The sequence below is a fragment of the Haliotis cracherodii genome, unplaced genomic scaffold (genome assembly GCF_022045235.1).
Source record: "Haliotis cracherodii isolate W230 unplaced genomic scaffold, xgHalCrac1.p SCAF_14, whole genome shotgun sequence".
Lineage (NCBI taxonomy): Eukaryota > Metazoa > Mollusca > Gastropoda > Lepetellida > Haliotidae > Haliotis > Haliotis cracherodii.
This window is the reverse complement of record NW_027266269.1, coordinates 14,741,149-14,766,730: the sequence shown is the minus strand read 5'-3', so window position 1 is coordinate 14,766,730 and position 25,582 is coordinate 14,741,149. Positions and strand designations below refer to the sequence as shown.

The 25,582-nt window shown below is 44.4% G+C and overlaps 2 protein-coding genes across 5 annotated transcripts in view; one reads left to right on the top strand and one right to left on the bottom strand.

The window, feature by feature from the left end:
• Window positions 1-6,705, top strand: part of LOC139461023 (alpha-mannosidase 2x-like) — a 91,398-nt gene extending 84,693 nt beyond the window's left edge. For all 4 annotated transcript variants that reach the window (XM_071242507.1, XM_071242504.1, XM_071242506.1 and 1 more), the window contains one exon: window positions 4,704-6,705. In XM_071242507.1, coding sequence (XP_071098608.1) covers window positions 4,704-4,856 — 153 coding nt within the window. In that variant the 3' untranslated portion in view covers window positions 4,857-6,705. The remainder of the gene's footprint in view (window positions 1-4,703) is intronic.
• On the bottom strand, window positions 6,548-7,894 carry LOC139460243 (formin-2-like). The gene is made up of 2 exons (XM_071241752.1): window positions 7,887-7,894; window positions 6,548-7,514 (listed from the first exon to the last, which is right to left on the bottom strand). The coding sequence occupies exons 1-2, from the start codon at window positions 7,892-7,894 to the stop codon at window positions 6,548-6,550; spliced, it is 975 nt and encodes a 324-aa protein (XP_071097853.1).
• Between the last annotated feature and the right edge of the window lie 17,688 nt (window positions 7,895-25,582).

The following is a 25,582-nucleotide window of genomic DNA, read 5'->3' as shown; positions in this document are numbered from 1 at the left end:
GGGCAGATAACCAATGTGACAGTAATTAATGTGAGTGAATGCATCAGGATATGGTAAGGGCACATTACCAATGTGACAGTAATTAATGTGAGTGAATGCATTAGGATACAGTAAGAGCACATTACCAAGGTGACAGTAATTAATGTGAGTGAATGCATTAGGATACAGTAAGGGCAGATAACCAATGTGGCAGTAATTAATGTGAGTGAATGCATTAGGATACAGTAAGGGCAGATAACCAATGTGGCAGTAAGTAATGTGAGTGAATGCATTAGGATACAGTAAGAGCACATTACCAATGTGACAGTAAGTAATGTGAGTGAATGCATTAGGATACAGTAAGAGCACACTACCAATGTGACAGTAAGTAATGTGAGTGAATGCATTAGGATACAGTAAGAGCACACTACCAATGTGACAGTAAGTAATGTGAGTGAATGCATTAGGATACAGTAAGAGCACACTACCAATGTGACAGTAAGTAATGTGAGTGAATGCATTAGGATACAGTAAGAGCACATTACCAATGTGACAGTAATTAATGTGAGTGAATGCATTAGGATACAGTAAGGGCAGATAACCAATGTGGCAGTAAGTAATGTGAGTGAATGCATTAGGATACAGTAAGGGCAGATAACCAATGTGGCAGTAAGTAATGTAAGTGAATGCATTAGGATACGGTCAGAGCATATTACCAATGTGACAGTAATTAATGTGAGTGAATTCATTAGGATACAGTAAGGGCAGATAACCAATGTGACAGTAATTAATGTGAGTGAATGCATCAGGATATGGTAAGGGCACATTACCAATGTGACAGTAATTAATGTGAGTGAATGCATTAGGATACAGTAAGAGCACATTACCAAGGTGACAGTAATTAATGTGAGTGAATGCATTAGGATACAGTAAGGGCAGATAACCAATGTGGCAGTAATTAATGTGAGTGAATGCATTAGGATACAGTAAGGGCAGATAACCAATGTGGCAGTAAGTAATGTGAGTGAATGCATTAGGATACAGTAAGAGCACATTACCAATGTGACAGTAAGTAATGTGAGTGAATGCATTAGGATACAGTAAGAGCACACTACCAATGTGACAGTAAGTAATGTGAGTGAATGCATTAGGATACAGTAAGAGCACACTACCAATGTGACAGTAAGTAATGTGAGTGAATGCATTAGGATACAGTAAGAGCACACTACCAATGTGACAGTAAGTAATGTGAGTGAATGCATTAGGATACAGTAAGAGCACATTACCAATGTGACAGTAAGTAATGTGAGTGAATGCATTAGGATACAGTAAGAGCACACTACCAATGTGACAGTAAGTAATGTGAGTGAATGCATTAGGATACAGTAAGAGCACATTACCAATGTGACAGTAAGTAATGTGAGTGAATGTATTAGGATACAGTAAGGGCAGATAACCAATGTGACAGTAATTAATGTGAGTGAATGCATTAGGATACAGTAAGGGCAGATAACCAATGTGGCAGTAAGTAATGTGAGTGAATGTATTAGGATACAGTAAGGGCAGATATCCAATGTGGCAGTAAGTAATGTGAGTGAATGCATTAGGTTACAGTAAGGGCAGATAACCAATGTGGCAGTAAGTAATGTAAGTGAATGCATTAGGATACGGTCAGAGCACATTACCAATGTGACAGTAATTAATGTGAGTGAATGCATAATGATACAGTAAGGGCAGATAACCAATGTGACAGTAATTAATGTGAGTGAATGCATCAGGATATGGTAAGGGCACATTACCAATGTGACAGTAAGTAACGTGAGTGAATGCATTAGGATACAGTAAGGGCAGATAACCAATGTGGCAGTAAGTAATGTGAGTGAATGCATTAGGATACAGTAAGGGCAGATAACCAATGTGGCAGTAAGTAATGTAAGTGAATGCATTAGGATACGGTCAGAGCACATTACCAATGTGACAGTAATTAATGTGAGTGAATGCATTAGGATACAGTAAGGGCAGATAACCAATGTGACAGTAATTAATGTGAGTGAATGCATCAGGATATGGTAAGGGCACATTACCAATGTGACAGTAATTAATGTGAGTGAATGCATTAGGATACAGTAAGAGCACATTACCAAGGTGACAGTAATTAATGTGAGTGAATGCATTAGGATACAGTAAGGGCAGATAACCAATGTGGCAGTAAGTAATGTGAGTGAATGTATTATGATACGGTAAGAGCACATTACCAATGTGGCAGTAATTAATGTGAGTGAATGCATTAGGATACAGTAAGAGCACACTACCAATGTGACAGTAAGTAATGTGAGTGAATGCATTAGGATACAGTAAGAGCACATTACCAATGTGACAGTAATTAATGTGAGTGAATGCATTAGGATACAGTAAGAGCACACTACCAATGTGGCAGTAAGTAATGTGAGTGAATGCATTAGGATACAGTAAGAGCACACTACCAATGTGACAGTAAGTAATGTGAGTGAATGCATTAGGATACAGTAAGGGCACATAACCAATAAGACAGTAATTAATGTGAGTGAATGCATCAGGATACAGTAAGAGCACATTACCAATGTGGCAGTAAGTAATGTGAGTGAATGCATTAGGATACAGTAAGAGCACATTACCAATGTGACAGTAAGTAATGTGAGTGAATGCATTAGGATACAGTAAGAGCACATTACCAATGTGACAGTAAGTAATGTGAGTGAATGCATTAGGATACAGTAAGAGCACATTACCAATGTGACAGTAAGTAATGTGAGTGAATGCATTAGGATACAGTAAGAGCACACTACCAATGTGACAGTAAGTAATGTGAGTGAATGCATTAGGATACAGTAAGAGCACATTACCAATGTGGCAGTAAGTAATGTGATTGAATGCATTAGGATACAGTAAGAGCACATTACCAATGTGACAGTAAGTAATGTGAGTGAATGTATTAGGATACAGTAAGAGCACACTACCAATGTGACAGTAAGTAATGTGAGTGAATGCATTAGGATACAGTAAGGGCAGATAACCAATATGGCAGTAAGTAATGTGAGTGAATGCATTAGGATACAGTAAGAGCACATTACCAATGTGACAGTAAGTAATGTGAGTGAATGCATTAGGATACAGTAAGAGCACATTACCAATGTGACAGTAAGTAATGTGAGTGAATGCATTAGGATACAGTAAGAGCACATTACCAATGTGACAGTAAGTAATGTGAGTGAATGCATTAGGATACAGTAAGAGCACACTACCAATGTGACAGTAAGTAATGTGAGTGAATGCATTAGGATACAGTAAGAGCACATTACCAATGTGGCAGTAAGTAATGTGAGTGAATGCATTAGGATACAGTAAGAGCACATTACCAATGTGGCAGTAAGTAATGTGAGTGAATGTATTAGGATACAGTAAGAACACACTACCAATGTGACAGTAAGTAATGTGAGTGAATGCATTAGGATACAGTAAGGGCAGATAACCAATATGGCAGTAAGTAATGTGAGTGAATGCATTAGGATACAGTAAGGGCAGATAACCAATGTGGCAGTAAGTAATGTAAGTGAATGCATTAGGATACAGTAAGGGCAGATAACCAATGTGGCAGTAAGTAATGTGAGTGAATGCATTAGGATACAGTAAGGGCAGATAACCAATATGGCAGTAAGTAATGTGAGTGAATGCATTAGGATACAGTAAGGGCAGATAACCAATGTGGCAGTAAGTAATGTAAGTGAATGCATTAGGATACAGTAAGGGCACATAACCAATAAGACAGTAATTAATATGAGTGAATGCATTAGGATACAGTAAGGGCAGATAACCAATATGGCAGTAAGTAATGTGAGTGAATGCATTAGGATACAGTAAGGGCAGATAACCAATGTGGCAGTAAGTAATGTAAGTGAATGCATTAGGATACGGTAAGAGCACATTACCAATGTGGCAGTAAGTAATGTGAGTGAATGCATTAGGATACAGTAAGAGCACATTACCAATGTGACAGTAAGTAATGTAAGTGAATGCATTAGGATACGGTAAGAGCACGTTACCAATGTGACAGTAAGTAATGTAAGTGAATGCATTAGGATACAGGAAGAGCACATTACCAATGTGACAGTAAGTAATGTAAGTGAATGCATTAGGATACAGTAAGGGCACATTACCAATGTGACAGTAAGTAATGTAAGTGAATGCATTAGGATACAGTAAGAGCACACTACCAATGTGACAGTAAGTAATGTAAGTGAATGCATTAGGATACAGTAAGGGCACATTACCAATGTGACAGTAAGTAATGTAAGTGAATGCATTAGGATACAGTAAGAGCACACTACCAATGTGACAGTAAGTAATGTAAGTGAATGCATTTGGATACAGTAAGGGCACATTACCAATGTGACAGTAAGTAATGTGAGTGAATGCATTAGGATACAGTAAGGGCACACTACCACTATGACAGGAAATTCTGTTAGTGACGTTACCAATAAAAATGGCTCCTTATATGCCCCCCAAACTTAATCCATCTAAGCAACATCTATATGCATTAAGGGAATGATGTAGTTCATTTTTGTTCTAATGGTCCATTTTTTATGATATTTTTGCTGTCCTTGAGATTAACATTAGACTTACTGATTGTTCTGCCTCTGTGTTAAGGTTGTCTCAAAGTTCCTCTGAGTTGCCCTTTCTGCTTCCAGGTAACATTTGAGAATCTGTTCAAAGATCTGAAAGTGGAGAAGCTTGTGGAGACCTCCCTCACACTGATGCATGACTATGGGGAGGTGGACCCTCAAACTGCTATCCAAGTCGATGCCATGGAAATCAGCTCATTCCGCATTAAACTCAAGTGATCACTGATCATCTGCAACATCACATGGTTCCCTGGTGCCGTGGAAAGCTTTTCAATCATTTTAGCTATATTGTATCAAGCTCCACAAAACACCTTAGACACATTTGTACAAATATATACTTGCACACATCTGTACACTGATATACTTGCAGACACATCTGTACACTGATAAATTTGCAGACACATCTGTACACTGATAAACTTGCAGACACATCTGTACACTGACATACTTGCAGACACATCTGTACACTGATATACTTGCAGACACATCTGTACACTGACATACTTGCAGACACATCTGTACACTGATATACTTGCAGACACATCTGTACACTGACATACTTGCAGACATATGTACACTGATATACTTGCAGAAGCATCTGTACACTGATAAATTTGCAGACACATCTGTACACTGATAAACTTGCAGACACATCTGTACACTGACATACTTGCAGACATATGTACACTGATATACTTGCAGACACATCTGTACACTGATAAACTTGCAGACATATCTGTACACTGATAAACTTGCAGACATCTGTACACTGATATACTTGCAGACATATCTGTACACTGATATACTTGCAGACACATCTGTACACTGATATACTTGCAGACACATCTGTACACTGATAAATTTGCAGACACATCTGTACACTGATAAACTTGCAGACACATCTGTACACTGACATACTTGCAGACATATGTACACTGATATACTTGCAGACACATCTGTACACTGATAAACTTGCAGACATATCTGTACACTGATAAACTTGCAGACATATGTACACTGATATACTTGCAGACACATCTGTTCACTGATAAACTTGCAGACATATCTGTACACTGATAAACTTGCAGACATCTGTACACTGATATACTTGCAGACATATCTGTACACTGATATACTTGCAGACACATCTGTACACTGATATACTTGCAGACACATCTGTACACTGATAAATTTGCAGACACATCTGTACACTGATAAACTTGCAGACACATCTGTACACTGACATACTTGCAGACATATGTACACTGATATACTTGCAGACACATCTGTACACTGATAAACTTGCAGACATATCTGTACACTGATAAACTTGCAGACATATGTACACTGATATACATGCAGACACATCTGTACACTGATAAACTTGCAGACATCTGTACACTGATAAACTTGCAGACACATCTGTACACTGATAAACTTGCAGACATATGTACACTGATATACTTGCAGACACATCTGTACACTGATAAACTTGCAGACATATGTACACTGATATACTTGCAGACACTTCTGTACACTGATAAACTTGCAGACATCTGTACACTGATAAACTTGCAGACATCTGTACACTGATAAACTTGCAGACACATCTGTACACTGATATACTTGCAGACACATCTGTACACTGATAAACTTGCAGACATCTGTACACTGATATACTTGCAGACATCTGTACACTGATATACTTGTAGACACATCTGTGTCTGAGTAGGGTATTGATGTTAAGGGAATGACGTTCAGTGTTATGGAGGATATTGATACTCTTTAAACATTCTCGTCCAAAGCATCTCTCGGGACATCTCTGAACAGGGCCACCATTCACAATTGCTTCTCTCTTTCTTCATTCTTATGGTGATCTGATTTGTTTAAGATCTCTTCTCCTCGTAATATTAGGACTGTCCCCATATAAGACTGCCTGAGGGTAATGATGAGGGCCACTGATAATACTGATCCACATTGACATCCCATATCTCATGATGCAAAAAACAAGAAGATGTAGATTCTTGCTCCTGCTTACAAGCATTGATCCGGAGGGGAGGCTGTACCCCTGGGTAGGGGGTGGAGGGGAGGCTGTACCCCTGGGTAGGGGGTGGAGGGGAGGCTGTACCCCTGGGTAGGCGGTGGAGGGGAGGCTGTGCCCCTGGGTAGGGGGTGGAGGGGAGGCTGTGCCCCTGGGTAGGGGGTGGAGGGGAGGCTGTACCCCTGGGTAGGGGGTGGAGGGGAGGCTGTGCCCCTGGGTAGGGAGTGGAGGGGAGGCTGTGTCCCTGGGTAGGGGGTGGAGTGGATGCTGTGCCCCTGGGAAGGGGGTGGAGGGGAGGCTGTGTCCTTGGGTAGGGGGTGGAGGGGAGGCTGTGTCCCTGGGTAGGGCGTGGAGGGGAGGCTGTGTCCCTGGGTAGGGGTTGGAGGGGAGGCTGTACCCCTGGGTAGGGGGTGGAGGGGAGGCTGTGCCCCTGGGAAGGGGGGTGGAGGGGAGGCTGTGCCCCTGTGTAGGGGGTGGAGGGGAGTCTGTACCCCTTGGTAGGGGGTGGAGGGGAGTCTGTACCCCTGGGTAGGGGGTGGAGGAGAGGCTGTGCCCCTGGGTAGGTGGTGGAGGGGAGGCTGTACCCCTGGGTAGGGGGTGGAGGGGAGGCTGTACCCCTGGGTAGGGTAGGGGTTGGGAGAGGCTGTGCCCCTGGGTAAGGGGTGGAGGGGAGGCTGTACCACTGGGTAGGGTTGGAGGAGAGGCTGTGCCCCGGGGTAGGGGGTGGAGGGGAGGCTGTGCCCCTGGGTAGGGGGTGGAGGGGAGTCTGTACCCCTAGGTAGGGGGTGGAGGGGAGGCTGTACCCCTGGATAGGGGGTGGAGGGGAGTCTGTACCCCTGGGTAGGGGATTGGAGGGTTGGAAGTAAAATGAATGTGGGTCGACATTTAAGATTATACAACGTTCACTTTAGTCTGATTGTTTATGGGTTTTTGTTTATTAATTTGGTCAAGTGAGACATCGTTTTACAACAGTTACATGTACATAATTCTGAGGTACCTGTGATTTACTGCATGTAACATTGAGTGAAGCATGATGGAGGCGTGTGCATGTGTGTGTACATGTGTGTGTATATGTGTCTGTGTGCAAGTGTAAATTTGTGTGTGTGTGTGTAAATGTATGTGAGTATATCTGTGTGTTGCTAGAGTATGGATGAAGTACTTGTGTACCATTATGTTGTATATTTGACAGTGTGTCAGGTCTTCCTCACTGGCACATCTCTAGCAAGTCTAGCTTTTTTATATTTATTACTTGGGACTTGGATTCAGTTTGGCTCACATGGTTTTGAGAAGGGCAGTCTCTATTTGTCGATCATTATGATTCTTTTTGTTCATAGAAATACTATTTATTTAGATGTATTTATCTGTTTTACTACACATCGTTAGTAGCTCATGTTTACTATTACTGTTTGGGTCAAGACTGAAATGTTTGAAAGTTTGGGTTGGTAATGGTAACAGGGTTATCAAGTTTGGACAAAACCTTGTATCGAGGTCTGTGGAGAGTGTTGGTCTGTAGAGAGTGTCGGTCTGTAGAGCTGCCACTCAAGGTGTGTGGGTCTATAGAGTTCATGGCATGCAAGGTTTTCTTCGACTCAACACTAATAGTGTTCAATGCTATCACCTCTCTCACACTATGCAGCATTATGTACGTATAGGGTTATGTTGTGCATGAATAATGAATGCTTGCTTCATATAGTTTTTCATGAAAGACTTTTTCATGCATGATTGCTGTCTAGCTGAAAGCAAGGACGTGATGTTATTTGTAACCAAATATGGGTTGTATGGGTATGACATATTATAGATAATCCTGACTGGACCTGAAGAGGTATTATGTCTGGTGGAAGCTACTGCCCAGCCTTCCAGACATGATAGGCTTGGTGTTGTTGAGTGTTGTGTCCGGAGACACTGTATTTATGTATGTATGTTTGTATGTATGTATGTAGCATGTCTGTCTTCATTTGTACATACACAGTGTTACTGTCATCTGCTGGTATCCATCACATTCAAACCTCGTTGCCTACACTGCTCATTTGCATCCTCTATTGACATGACATTACCGATATACACATTCAACATGGCATTACCGGTATACACATTCAACATGGCATTACCGGTATACACATTCAACATGGCATTACCGGTATACACATTCAACATGGCATTACCGGTATACACATTCAAGGAAGGTGGTTGCAGGTACTCATTGCAAATAGTTCTTTGACATTCAGGTGAATCTGTACCTTCTACTGTGTGGGTGAGTGTAGTATTGGGGCCATACAGTGTCTCACTTCCAGTCAGAAGGGGTTCAGCAGGTCGGCGGGACCTGTTAGTGTTCAGTGTAGAACATGCCCTAGCCAATCCACCAACAACGAAGGGGTTTTTGCATATATGCCAGAACATGTTGGCTGCAATGTCTGGGGTTGGGTATGAAGTAAGTTTGCATAATATATGTAGACATTTGTAAATTAATACCATAATGATTTATACTGGCAAAGTTCTATACAAATGGTTTAGTGGTGAAATCTTTTCTTACATTCCAATTCTTCAGTAAAATAGTGTAAATCTGATACTGGTATGATCATAAGAACTAACACTGCCTACATAACATGCCATTTAGCACTGGCAGTTGTGTGCCATTTAGCACTGGCTGTTGTGTGCCATTTAGCACTGGCTGTTGTGTGTTATTTAGCACTAGCTGTTGTGTGCCATTTAGCACTGGCAGTTATGTGCCATTTAGCACTGGCTCTTACGTGCCATTTAGCACTGGCTCTTAGTGCCATTTAGCACTAGCTCTTACATGCCATTTAGCACTTGCAGTTAAGTGCCATTTAGCACTAGCTCTTACATGCCATTTAGCACTAGCTCTTACGTGCCATTAAGCACTGGCAGTTGTGTGCCATTTAGCACTGGCTGTTGTGTGCCATTTAGCACTGTCAGTTGTGTGCCATTTAGCACTGGCTGTTGTGTGCCATTTAGCTCTGGCTGTTGTGTGCCATTTAGCACTAGCTATTAAGTGCCATTTAGCACTGGCAGTTGTGTGCCATTTAGCACTAGCTCTTACGTGCTATTTAGCACTGGCAGTTGTGTGCCATTTAGCACTGGCTGTTGTGTGCCATTTAGCACTGGCTGTTGTGTGTTATTTAGCACTAGCTGTTGTGTGCCATTTAGCACTGGCAGTTATGTGCCATTTAGCACTGGCTGTTGTGTGCCATTTAGCACTGGCTGTTTTGTGCCATTTAGCACTGGCTGTTGTGTGCCATTTAGCACTGGCAGGTGTGAGCCATTTAGCACTGGCAGTTGTGTGCCATTTAGCACTGGCAGTTGTGGGCCATTTAGCACTGGCAGTTGTGGGCCATTTAGCACTGGCTTTCAGACACGGCAAATTCTTGTTCTACGGACTGGAATCCAGCATCCTACCTCAGCATGAGTCAAGTATTGACAGTTAGCCTCTTACATGGAAAAATATAAGTGCTGATTCTGTTTAAAGTGCAGTTTGTTTAATATGTTTACAGTAACATGCATGTTTTTACTTTTGAGGGGGCTTTGTTCTCTGTTTAAAGGGTTTGCATTGAGTGAATGGCCAGACTACATGGTTAATTATTTTTCAAAACGGCAGTAGTTACTTTAAGTTTGTGTGCTTTTTGTAATTTATTGTCAGTTTGTTTTTCTAATCCATCAAAAATCGAGCGCTTGAGTAACTAATAGTAAATACGATCTATTTTTTTCTATTATTTTTTTTTTGAGTTAAGAGATAAACCAGCTTTCTGGTGTCCGAAAACTTAAGGACATTCTCCTTGTATTTTTTATGTCGTATTTTCTGCAGAAAAATGTATTGCCACACATCCTTTGAATATTGTTGTAACCACACCTTTGCATTTTGAAAAACTGTTTTGACATATCTTATATAATATGTACCCAACCAGTCAGGGCCTGTACTTTTCCTTGGGGCTGTTATGAACATATCACCACCAAATGGAACGTGATAATATCACCTCAAGACCTTACACACAGTTCCTACTGTGCGTGTCTCGGTCTGTCAATTGGACCAGAGCTATTTCAGTGCTATGATGTCGTAAGTGTAGTGCCAAGAATGCTTTGTTGTATGTTCCATCTTGTGAGGAATGATTTCATGATGAAATTGGATCCCTTTTGGTGAAATTTTAAGTTAAGATTAATTCCTTGATTAGAAGTACTAGATGTGTTAGAGTGGAATGCTTGCCACGTGCTGATCAAAGTAGCTGTACTGTATGTGTGTCTGTACGCTGGCAGTTCCTGCACAGCTAAGCAAAGGAACTCAAGTATTTCTGTATATCATCTGTACATGAACATTTCTTTATAAATGATATTTTCATCATCAGAGATTCATATTTTAATAAAATATAAATGTGACTGTAGAGATTATATTGTGTGATTTTGTAATTTTGTGTTATAAAATACGAGGGGTGTTCATTAAAGATTTCCCTTAAACTACTTAGGTTATCATATTTGGTTGAAATTTCACATGTGTAATGATACATGTATCTATGGGTTATGTCTGAATTTGCAGCACCGAACTATTAATCTTACCACTTTTACAGGTGTTATGATCGAGTAGGGTGTGACAATGGAGCCAGTAGAATACCGAGCAGTGATTAGGTTTTTATATTTGAAAGGTCGCACAGCAAAAGAAACTTTCGATGAATGAAAGCAACTTATGGGGAAGATGCCCCATCATATGACGTTGTTAAACAATGGCACCGCCAGTTCAACTGTGGTCGGACATCTGTGGAAACAGCTGCCATTCCTGGTCGCCCCCATTCAACCATTGATGAGAACACTATCCATCAAGTGGAGACCGCCATTTTGGCAGACTGACGTATAACTGTTCGCCAGTTAGCACAAGATGTCAAGATCAGTGTAGGGTCTGTGGAAAAAATCATCCATGACAATTTGAACATGCATAAGGTGTCTGCACGATGGATTCCCAGGTTGCTCACATCTTTCCAAAAGCAGGAACGAGTCAATTGCTCAAAGGATCTTTTGGACATGTGCCAAAAAAAACAGGCAAACTTTTTTGACAAACTTATCACATAGGATGAAACATGGGTCCATCACTATGATCCTTAGACTAAAGTTCAGTCGATGTCAATGGAAGCAAGTGGAGTCACCACCCCCAAAGAAGGCACGTGTCCAACCCTTTGCAGGCAAGGTCATGCTCACGGTGTTTTGGGACCAGCATGGAGTAGTGATGATGGATTTCTTGGCAAAGGGTACCACAATTACAGGAGCTTATTATGCTTCACTGCTGTGAAAATTGCGGGACACTATCAAGCTTAAGAGGCGTGGCATGCTGACCAAGGGTGTCCGTCTTCTGCAAGACAATGCTCCAGTACACAACTCTCATGTTGACCAGACAGAAGTGCGGTCCTGTGGCTATGAAATCCTTCCACACCCTCCTTACTCTCCTGACCTTGCACCATCTAACTTCCACCTCTTTCCAACCATGAAGTAATTTTTGAAGGGAAAATGTTTCACAGATGATGAAACACTGATTTCTGAAGTCAAGTCCTGGTTTGAGACACAAAATGAGGGCTTTTACAAGCAAGGTCTCCATAGTTGCATAAAACATGGGAGAAGTGTGTAACTCTTGGTGGTTCCTATGTGGAGAAAGACTAATACCTATGCCAAGTTTCATTCCACTAGGTCCATCGGAAGTGGGTCATGTGAACAGCCCTCGTACTCCGACCATGTACTATCGAGGGTTGTAGATCAGCCTTAGCTTCTGTTCTACATCATGGTTGACTCTATAAGTACTTATCCATTTGTAAACCGACCCTTCCAACTGGAGGACATCAAAACCCCTTGCGTATTTCGTAAATGGAACATGTCCATGGTCCTACCTGCATTACTGCAACACTCCGTTTGAACCAATGACTAAATCTACTCTCCTTGAAGTCTCAAGAAAAACAGCTTTTCTTCGCCAGCAACACTAGCCAGAGTGTCATCTCCCTCACATGTGATCAAGATTTGAGCTCTATAACTCGTTGCGCCTTGCCTGAGTTCTTAGCCCAAAAATCAGTTGACAGCGGCAGACTTGCTAGGATATCGACAGTACTCAATTCCAGCACTGACTTAGGTAGTGGACAGTCCAGACTAGATCCTTTATACAGTGAGAGTACTTACACATTATCTCACGTACACAAGGCCGGAAGTGCCAATTTACTCTCCTGCAAACCACCGTTTGGCAAGGCCATTTCGAAGGCAACTGCTGCAGGCTGGATTCAGACCACAATTACAGAAAGCTACCTGTGTAGGAGGCTCAAATGACTCCCCAGGCTCAAATGACTCCCCCCCCCCCCCATTTGTTTTCAAGAATACAAATGTTTTGACACTAATTGTGCAACAGTTTGAATGTCGTACACAAATGATATATTTTCGATGATACAACACAGTATTTTCGATGATACAACACAGTATTTTCGATGATTGCACCCCATTAGTTCACATATTGTAAGATTACCAGACGAACCTAAGGTGTCAGAGAATTCGCCATAAGTAATATTTGTTGTTGTTTGTCTATTACAATCATGACAACATATTATTTTTGTGATGGAAATAACCAGATGGCGGGAAGCCTCAACGATGTCTTGTGAAACTGTACCATATGTAAAAATATTCCAGCAATCTCCCAAAGTGTTTCGCTAATGGTTATTATTTTGAAGCTATACAGTAAAAGCCGCAACTGAAATACGACGGTGTTAGAATATATTACTCCTCGCAAAATAATGGTTTCAGATAATATTTCTTCCGACCTTTGCATCAAATGTGTTTGAAGTTAAATTAAAGAAAATACGCGATCATCCGACCTACGTTCCATATGAGAAATAATGCGGGCGACCATGGACCCCGAGTCCAGCCTGTGAAGCAGGATGTAGTGGTGCTGGGCAAAGGCAGGATGTAGTGGTGCTGGGCAAAGGCAGGATGTAGTGGTGCTGAGCGAGGGCATGATCTAGTGGTGCTGGGCAAAGGCAGGATGTAGTAGTGCTGAGCAAAGGCATGATGTAGTGGTGCTGGGCAAAGGCAGGATGTAGTGGTGCTGGGCAAAGGCATGATGTAGTGGTGCTGGGCAAAGGCAGGATGTAGTGGTGCTGAGCGAGGGCATGATCTAGTGGTGCTGGGCAAAGGCAGGATGTAGTAGTGCTGAGCAAAGGCATGATGTAGTGGTGCTGGGCAAAGGCAGGATGTAGTAGTGCTGGGCAAAGGCATGATGTAGTGGTGCTGGGCAAAGGCAGGATGTAGTGGTGCTGAGCGAGGGCATGATGTAGTGGTGCTGGGCAAAGGCAGGATGTAGTGGTGCTGGGCAAAGGCAGGATCTAGTAGTGCTGGGCAAAGGCAGGATGTAGTGGTGCTGGGCAAAGGCATGATGTAGTAGTGCTGAGCAAAGGCAGGATGTAGTGGTGCTGGGCAAAGGCAGGATGTAGTGGTGCTGGGCAAAGGCAGGATGTAGTAGTGCTGAGCAAAGGCAGGATGTAGTGGTGCTGGGCAAAGGCAGGATGTAGTGGTGCTGGGCAAAGGCAGGATGTAGTGGTGCTGGGCAAAGGCATGATGTAGTAGTGCTGAGCAAAGGCAGGATGTAGTGGTGCTGGGCAAAGGCAGGATGTAGTGGTGCTGGGCAAAGGCAGGATGTAGTGGTGCTGGGCAAAGGCAGGATGTAGTGGTGCTGGGCAAAGGCAGGATGTAGTGGTGCTGGGCAAAGGCAGGATGTAGTGGTGCTGAGCGAGGGCATGATGTAGTAGTGCTGAGCAAAGGCAGGATGTAGTAGTGCTGGGCAAAGGCAGGATGTAGTGGTGCTGGGCAAAGGCATGATGTAGTAGTGCTGGGCAAAGGCAGGATGTAGTGGTGCTGGGCAAAGGCAGGATGTAGTGGTGCTGGGCAAAGGCAGGATGTAGTGGTGCTGGGCAAAGGCTGGATGTAGTGGTGCTGTGCAAAGGCAGGATGTAGTAGTGCCGGGCAAAGGCAGGATGTAGTGGTGCTGGGCAAAGGCAGGATGTAGTGGTGCTGGGCAAAGGCAGGATGTAGTGGTGCTGGGCAAAGGCAGGATGTGGTGGTGCTGGGCAAAGGCAGGATGTAGTAGTGCTGGGCAAAGGCAGGATGTAGTGGTGCTGGGCAAAGGCAGGATGTAGTGGTGCTGAGCGAGGGCATGATCTAGTGGTGCTGGGCAAAGGCATGATGTAGTAGTGCTGGGCAAAGGCAGGATGTAGTGGTGCTGGGCAAAGGCAGGATGTAGTGGCGCTGAGCGAGGGCATGATCTAGTGGTGCTGGGCAAAGGCATGATGTAGTAGTGCTGAGCAAAGGCATGACGTATAATCAATTCAAATAATACGTCATCGGAGCGTTTCGGGAGGAATTAAGAAAACGAATGTTTTTGTATGATCAGGGCCAAAATAACCAGAGTTATTAAGGTCCGTGGTATGACAAAGTACTGTGGTGTAAACACAGATGGCGGCAAATCGGGGATCCATCATCCCAATCACTGCCTCAGAAAGACAAAGATTGTGAAAATCGGTGGAAAAGAATATATTTCCAGAAAGTAGTTGATCAATATATATTCACTGTGACCTATCTTCTTTGCCATTGTATTCAAGAGGATGAAGGAACTACAACTGTCTTGGCTATTTAAGATTTGTCAGGACCAATTGCAAATATGGACTGTAGCCCACCAGACACACCACATAGTCGATGATCTCCTGTCCCCCACAGCATCTACACTACAGTGTACGTCACCAGACACACCACTGAGTCGATGATCTCCTGTCTCCACACACCACACAGTCGATGAGGTCCTGCCCTTCTAAGTATCTACACTGCATCACCAGACACGCCACACAGTCGATGATCTCCTGTCCCCCACAGAATCTACACTACATCACCAGACACACCACACAGTCGATGATCTCCTGCACCCCCCAGCATCTACACTACGTCACCAGACACACTACACAGACGATGAGGTCCTGCACCCCCCAGCATCTACACTCCGTCACCAGACACACCACACAGTCGATGAGGTCCTGTCCCCCACAACATCTACACTACGTCACCAGATACATCACACAGTCGATGATCTCCTGTCCCCAACAACATCTACACTACATCACTAGACACGCAACACAGTCGATGATCTCCTGTCGACTACAACATCTAAACAATGTCACTAGACACACCACACAGTCGATGATCTCCTGTCCCCCACAGCATCTTGACTACGTCACCAGACCCACCACACAGTGGATGAGGTCCTGCACCCCACAGCATCTACACTCCGTCACCAGACACACAGCACAGTCGATGTGGTCCTGTGCCCAACAGCATCTACACAACATCACCAGACACACCACACAGTCGATGACCCCCTGTCCACAATAGCATCTACACTACGTCACCAGACACGCCACACAGTCGATAAGGTACTGCCCTTCTAAGCATTTACACTACGTCACTAGACACACCACACTGTCGATGATCTCCTGTGCCCACAGCATCTACACTCCGTCACCAGACACGCAACACAGTCGGTGAGGTCCTGCCTTTCTAAGCATCTACACTCCGTCACTAGACACACCACACAGTCGATGCTCTCCTGTCCACTACAACATCTAATCAATGTCACTAGACACACCACACTATCGATGAGGCCCTGCCCTTCTAAGCATCTTCACTACGTCACTAGACACACCACAAAGTCGATGAGGTCCTGCTCTTTTTAAGCATCTACACTACATCACCAGACACAATACACATCCGATGATCTCTTTTCCCTGACAGAATCTACACTATGTCACCACACACACCACACAGTCGATGAGGTCCTGCCCTTCTAAGTATCTACACTGCATCACCAGACACACCACACAGTCGATGATCTCCTGTCCCCCACAGAATCTACACTACATCACCAGACACACCACACAGTCGATGATCTCCTGCACCCCCCAGCATCTACACTACGTCACCAGACACACTACACAGACGATGAGGTCCTGCACCCCACAGCATCTACACTCCGTCACCAGACACACCACACAGTCGATGAGGTCCTGTCCCCCACAACATCTACACTACGTCACAGGATACATCACACAGTCGATGATCTCCTGTCCCCAACAGCATCTACACTACATCACTAGACACGCAACACAGTCGATTATCTCCTGTCGACTACAACATCTAAACAATGTCACTAGACACACCACACAGTCGATGATCTCCTGTCCCCCACAGCATCTTGACTACGTCACCAGACCCACCACACAGTGGATGAGGTCCTGCACCCCACAGCATCTACACTCCGTCACCAGACACACAGCACAGTCGATGTGGTCCTGTGCCCAACCCAACAGCATCTACACAACATCACCAGACACACCACACAGTCGATGACCCCCTGTCCACAATAGCATCTACACTACGTCACCAGACACGCCACACAGTCGATGATCTCCTGCACCCCACGTCATCTACACTACGTCACTAGACACATTACACAGTCGATGTTCTACTGCACCCCAGAGCATCTACACTACATCACTAGACACACTACACAGTCGATGATCTCCTATCCCCCACAACATCTACACTAGGTTACTAGACACACCACACAGTCGATGATCTCCTGTCCTCCACAGCATCTACACTACATCACTCGACACACCACACAGTTGATGATCTCCTGTTCCCCACAGCATCAACACTACGTCACCAGACACACCACACAGTCGATGATCTCCTACACTTTGTCACCAGAAACACCACACAGTCGATAAGGTACTGCCCTTCTAAGCATTTACACTACGTCACTAGACACACCACACTGTCGATGATCTCCTGTGCCCACAGCATCTACACTCCGTCACCAGACACGCAACACAGTCGGTGAGGTCCTGCCCTTCTAAGCATCTACACTCCGTCACTAGACACACCACACAGTCGATGCTCTCCTGTCCACTACAACATCTAATCAATGTCACCAGACACACCACACAGTCGATGATCACCTGTCCCCCACAGCATCTACACTTCGTCACCAGACCCACCACACAGTCGATGAGGTCCTGCACCCCACAGTATCTACACTCAGTAACCAGACACACAACACAGTCCATGTGGTCCTGTCCCCTACAGCATCTACACTACATCAAAAGACACACCACACAGTCGATGACCTCTTGTCCCCAATAGCATGTACACTACGTCACCAGACACGCCACACAGTCGATGATCTCCTGCACCCCACAGCATCTACACTACGTCACTAGACACACCACACAGTCGATGATCTCCTGCACCCCACATCATCTACAGTCCGTCACTAGACACACCACAGAGTCGATGATCTACTGCACCCCCACAGCATCTACACTATGTCACCAGACATACCACACAATCGATGATCTCCTCTTCCCCACACCATCTACACTACGTCACCAGACACGCAACACTGTCAATGATCTCCTGTCCATCACAGCATCTACACTACGTCACCAGACACACCACACAGTCGATAAGGTACTGCCCTTCCAAGCATCTACACTACGTGAATAGACATACCACACTGTCGATGATCTCCTGTACCCCACAGCATCTACACTACGTCACCAGACACACCACACAGTCAATGATCTCCTGTCCGCCACAGTATCTACACTACATCACCAGACACACCACACAGTTTGATTATCTATTGAACCCCACATCACCTAAACTACGTCACTAGACTCACCACACAGTCGATGATCTCCTGTCCTCCAAAACTTCTACACTACGTAACTAGACACACGACACAATCGATGATCTCCTGTGCCCAACAGAATCTACACTACGTCACCAGGCACACCACACAGTCGATGATCTCCTTTCCCCCACAGCATATACAATACGTCACCAGACACACCACACAGTCGATGAGGTACTGCCCTTCCAAGCATCTACACAAAGTAACTAGACATACCACACTGTCGATGATCTCCTGTCCCCAACAGAATATACAATACGTCACCAGACACACCACACAGTCGATAAGGTACTGCCCTTCCAAGCATCTACACTACGTAACTAGACATACCACACTGTCGATGATCTTCTGTACCCTACAGCATCTACACTACGGCACCAGACACACCACACAGTCGATGATCTCCTGCACCCCCTACAGCATCTACACGAAGTCACCAGACACGCCACACAGTCGATGATCTCCTCCACCACAGCATCTACACTACGTCACAAGACACACTACAGAGTCGATTATCTCCTGCAAAACACAGAATCTACACTAGATCACTAGACACACCACACAGTTGATGATCTCCTGCACCCACAGCATCTACACTACGTCACCAGACACACCACACAGTCGATGATCTCATACACCTCACAGCATCTACACTACGTCACTAGACACACCACACATTCGATGATCTCCTACACCTCACAGCATCTACACTACGTCACTAGACACACCACACAGTCGATGATCTCCTTTCCACTACAGCATCTACACTACGTCACCAGACACACCACACAGACGATGAGGTCCTGCACCCCACAGCATCTACAATACGTCACTAGATAAACCACACAGTCGATGATCTCCTGTCCCCCAAAGCATCTACACTACGTCACTAGACATACCACACAGTTGATGATCTCCTATCCCCCACAGCATCTACACTACGTCACCAGACACACCACACAGTCGATGATCTCCTGTCCCCCACAGTATCTACACTACGTTATCAGAAACATCACACAGTCGATAATCTCTTGTACCCTACAGCATCTACACTACGTCAGTGGACACACCACACATATGCTAATATTGAAACAATAGAGGATATAGATAACGACACCAGATCTCCACTGCATTATCCATTCACTAAAGATGAAATCCATTGTGCAGTAAAACGACTTAAAGTTCGAAAGTCGCCTGGTCCTGACGGTATTGTAAATGAGCATATAAAGAAGGCTGGTAGATCTCTGATGTATCATATTGCCTTACTATTCAATGCCATGATCAACTTTGAATACATTCCAAAATCATTTTCTATAGGTCAAATTCTTCCTATACACAAAGGCCATGGTAAACCAAAATATGACCCTGCCAATTATAGAGGAATAACAATGACGCCTGTATTAAGCAAACTCTTTGAAAGACTTCTTCTCAACAGAATAGAGTCGTGGGTAGATAATAACATAGAATTTCCACATCCTTTGCAATTTGGATTTAGACGTCACTATGGTGCTGAAACGGCTGTACTTACGCTTACAGAAAATATTGCATATTACAATGAAAGGATGTCGCCCGTATACTGTGCATTCTTAGATAACGAAAAAGCATTTGATCGGGTATGGCTTGATGGATTATTTATTTAACTGTATGATATAGGAATAACGGGTAAACTATGGAGAATATTAAGGCTCTCCTACAGCTCTATGAAATCATTTGTATGTTTTGAAGGATTTAAGTCGGATGCCTTCCCCGTGAATCAAGGAGTAGGTCAAGGTAGGGTAATGTCCGCCTGGCTTTTCACGCTATTTATTAATGACCTCCTATATGAACTTGAAAACTCAGATTCTGGCTTAATTCTCCCATGGGGTAAATGCCCTGGGATCCTTCTTGCTGACGACACTACTTTATTGAGTATCTCAAATAAAGGCCTGCAAAATCTTCTTGATGTCGTTCAAAACTATGCTCATATGTGGCAGCTAAAATATAATGTAAGCAAGAGTGCAGTTCTATACTTTGGATGTCCAAACAATAAGGTTCAAACCACTAATGTATCAATTGGCGATATGCATGTTCCACAAATGAAATCTATTAAATATGCAGGTGTATATCTTAGTACAGATAAATCATCACTTGAACGTACAAAATCTGCATGCGAAAAGTTACGAGTACTCATCAACACTAACCATAATAATGGGCTGTACTTTGGTGGTCTGAATCCTTTATCTGCAGGACGTATCTGGGAGAGGGTAATCTTATCATGTGACCTCTATGGATGCAGCGTATGGGGTAAACTTCCTCTTAAAGAGTATGAAATGCTTGAAGTTGTACAACGTCAATTCTGTAAAAAAGTTCAGGGACTACACAGGCGCACTCCCAGTATTGTTGTATTGGATGCTATCGGCATCATGCCACTACAGTATTACATAGATAAAAGAGCACTCTACTTCTTAGGAAAGCTATGCAATGCAAAGTGTAACTGTGTTTTTAAAGTTATGTTTCTAGTTCGCCTGGGTCAATTTATGTGTACAGATAGTTTTACATGCAATGTATGGAGTAGAAAATCTCCGATATATAATATGCTACAACTTGTACAGAAGTATAACCTTAGTAATACACTTGTTAACTATGTCAATAATTGTCAATTTATAAAAAAGAAATGCTGGTCCAAGGCCGTGAATGATGCTATTAAATCTCATCGAGATGATGTATTTTATGTCCATCTTAATTCAAGACTCAGTCTGTCAAGATATGTTAGAATAAGATCAAGTAATGAACACTATCTCTGGAAACTAGCCCTGGAGAAGTATGACCATTTAACTAATATTGCAAGGCTTGTATTCTATGGATCAGCTGAAATTGTCTCTAGAGAATGCTATTGTAAAACTGTTGCCAGTGATATTGTAAAGCACGTGTTTATGTCCTGCACGATCAATATGAATGACCGAAATCTACTTTTTAACACCATATGTGATATCATGGATGTAAATGTTTTTGTTAAGATTTGGGAGAAAGATGATGATATTATTCTTGCGTTCTTACTTGGTGGATGTCCAATAGAATGTATTATGGAGCTAGAAAGAGATGTGTGGGCAGAAGTAATAATTAACGTAAGTCGCTTTATAAGGAAATGGCAACACCTGCTAGAAAACTTGTATGTTTATGCACATGTGTAATTATAACCCCAATTCATGTTAAACATGTAACATAATCATACCTGCATATTGTAATCTTCATTCAATTGGAGGAAATAAAGAATATCTATCTATCTATCTATCTACAATACGTCACCAGACACACCGCACTGTCGATGATCTCCTGCACCCCACAGCATCTACACTACGTAACTGACATACCACACAGTCGATGATCTCCTGTCCCCCACAGCATCTACACACCACACAGTCGATAAGGTACTGCCCTTCCAAGCATCTACACTACGTAACTAGACACACCACACTCGATGATCTCCTGTCTCCCACAGCATCTACACTACGTCACCAGACACACCACACAGTCGATGAGTTCCTGCACCCCACAGCATCTACACTACGTTACTAGACACACCACACAGTCGATGATCTCCTGCACCCCACAGCATGTACACTACGTCACCAGACACATCACACAGTCGATGATGTCTTGTCCACCACAGCATCTACGCTACGTCACCAGACACACCACACAGTCGATGAGGTCCTGCCATTCTAAGCCTCTACACTACGTCACCAGACACACCACACAATCGATGATCTCCTTTCCCCCAAGGATATACAATACGTCACCACACACACCACACAGTCGATAAGGTACTGCCCTTCCAAGCATCTACACTACTTAACTAGACATACCACACTGCGTCACCAGACACATCACACAGTCGATGATCTCCTGCACCCCACAGTATCTACACTACGTCACCAGACACACCACACAGTCGATGGTTTCCTGTCCCCCACAGCATCTACACTACGTCACCAGACACACCACTCAGTCGATGGTTTCCTGTCCCCCACAGCATCTACACTACGTCACCAGACACACCACTCAGTCGATGATCTCCTATCCCCCACAGCATCTACACTCTGTCACCGTACACACCACACAGTCGATAAGGTACTGCTCTTCTAAGCATCTACACTACGTCACCAGACACACCACAATGTCGATGATGTCTTGTCCCCACAGCATATACAGTACGCCACCAGTCACGCAACACAGTCGGTGAGGTCCCGCCCTTGTAAGCATCTACACTCCGCCACTAGACACACCACACAGTCGATGATATCCTCTCCACTACAACATCTAAACAATGTCACTAGACACTCCACACAGTCGATGATCTCCTGTCCCCCACAGCATCTACACGAAGTCACCAGACACACAACACAGTCGATGTGGTCCTGTCCCCCACAGCATCTACACTACATCACCAGACACACCACACAGTCGATGATCACCTGTCTCTCACAGCATCTACACTGCGTGACCAGACACACCACACAGTCGATGACCTCATGTCTCCAATAGCATCTACACTACGTCACCAGACACACCACACAGTCGATGATCGCCTGCACCCCACATCATCTACAGTACGTCACTAGACACACCACACAGTCGATGATCTACTGCACCCCACAGCATCTACACTACGTCACCAGACACACCACACAGTCGATGATCTCATACACCTCACAGCATCTACACTACGTCACCAGACACACCACACAGTCGATGATCTCCTGCACCCCACAGCATCTACACTACGTCGCTAGACACACCACACAGTCGATGATCTCCTGTGCCCAACAGAATCTACACTACGTCACCAGGCACACCACACAGTCGATGATCTCCTTTCCCCCACAGCATATACAATACGTCACCAGACACACCACACAGTCGATGAGGTACTGCCCTTCCAAGCATCTACACTACGTAACTAGACATACCACACTGTCGATGATCTCCTGTCCCCAACAGAATATACAATACGTCACCAGACACACCACACAGTCGATAAGGTACTGCCCTTCCAAGCATCTACACTACGTAACTAGACATACCACACTGTCGATGATCTTCTGTACCCTACAGCATCTACACTACGGCACCAGACACACCACACAGTCGATGATCTCCTGCACCCCCCACAGCATCTACACGAAGTCACCAGACACGCCACACAGTCGATGATCTCCTCCACCACAGCATCTACACTACGTCACAAGACACACTACAGAGTCGATTATCTCCTGCAAAACACAGAATCTACACTACATCACTAGACACACCACACAGTTGATGATCTCCTGCACCCACAGCATCTACACTACGTCACCAGACACACCACACAGTCGATGATCTCATACACCTCACAGCATCTACACTATGTCACCAGACACACCACACAGTCGATGATCTCCTGCACCCCACAGCATCTACACTACGTCACTAGACACACCACACAGTCGATGATCTCCTGCACCGCACAGCATCTACACTACGTCACTAGACACACCACACAGTCGATGGTCTCCTTTCCACTACAGCATCTACACTACGTCACCAGACACACCACACAGACGATGAGGTCCTGCACCCCACAGCATCTACAATACGTCACTAGATAAACCACACAGTCGATGATCTCCTGTCCCCCAAAGCATCTAAACTACGTCACTAGACATACCACACAGTTGATGATCTCCTATCCCCCGCAGCATCTACACTACGTCACCAGACACACCACACAGTCGATGATCTCCTGTCCCCCACAGTATGTACACTACGTTATCAGAAACATCACACAGTCGATAATCTCTTGTACCCTACAGCATCTACACTACGTCAGTGGACACACCACACATTCGATGATCTCCTGCACCTCACATCATCTACACTACATCACTAGACACACCACACAGTCGATGATCTCCTGTCCCCCACAACATCTACACTACGTCACCAGACACACCACACAGTCAATGATCTCCTGTCCGCCACAGTATCTACACTACATCACCAGACACACCACACAGTTTGATTATCTATTGAACCCCACATCACCTAAACTACGTCACTAGACTCACCACACAGTCGATGATCTCCTGTCCTCCAAAACTTCTACACTACGTAACTAGACACACGACACAATCGATGATCTCCTGTGCCCAACAGAATCTACACTACGTCACCAGGCACACCACACAGTCGATGATCTCCTTTCCCCCACAGCATATACAATACGTCACCAGACACACCACACAGTCGATGAGGTACTGCCCTTCCAAGCATCTACACAAAGTAACTAGACATACCACACTGTCGATGATCTCCTGTCCCCAACAGAATATACAATACGTCACCAGACACACCACACAGTCGATAAGGTACTGCCCTTCCAAGCATCTACACTACGTAACTAGACATACCACACTGTCGATGATCTTCTGTACCCTACAGCATCTACACTACGGCACCAGACACACCACACAGTCGATGATCTCCTGCACCCCCTACAGCATCTACACGAAGTCACCAGACACGCCACACAGTCGATGATCTCCTCCACCACAGCATCTACACTACGTCACAAGACACACTACAGAGTCGATTATCTCCTGCAAAACACAGAATCTACACTAGATCACTAGACACACCACACAGTTGATGATCTCCTGCACCCACAGCATCTACACTACGTCACCAGACACACCACACAGTCGATGATCTCATACACCTCACAGCATCTACACTACGTCACTAGACACACCACACATTCGATGATCTCCTACACCTCACAGCATCTACACTACGTCACTAGACACACCACACAGTCGATGATCTCCTTTCCACTACAGCATCTACACTACGTCACCAGACACACCACACAGACGATGAGGTCCTGCACCCCACAGCATCTACAATACGTCACTAGATAAACCACACAGTCGATGATCTCCTGTCCCCCAAAGCATCTACACTACGTCACTAGACATACCACACAGTTGATGATCTCCTATCCCCCACAGCATCTACACTACGTCACCAGACACACCACACAGTCGATGATCTCCTGTCCCCCACAGTATCTACACTACGTTATCAGAAACATCACACAGTCGATAATCTCTTGTA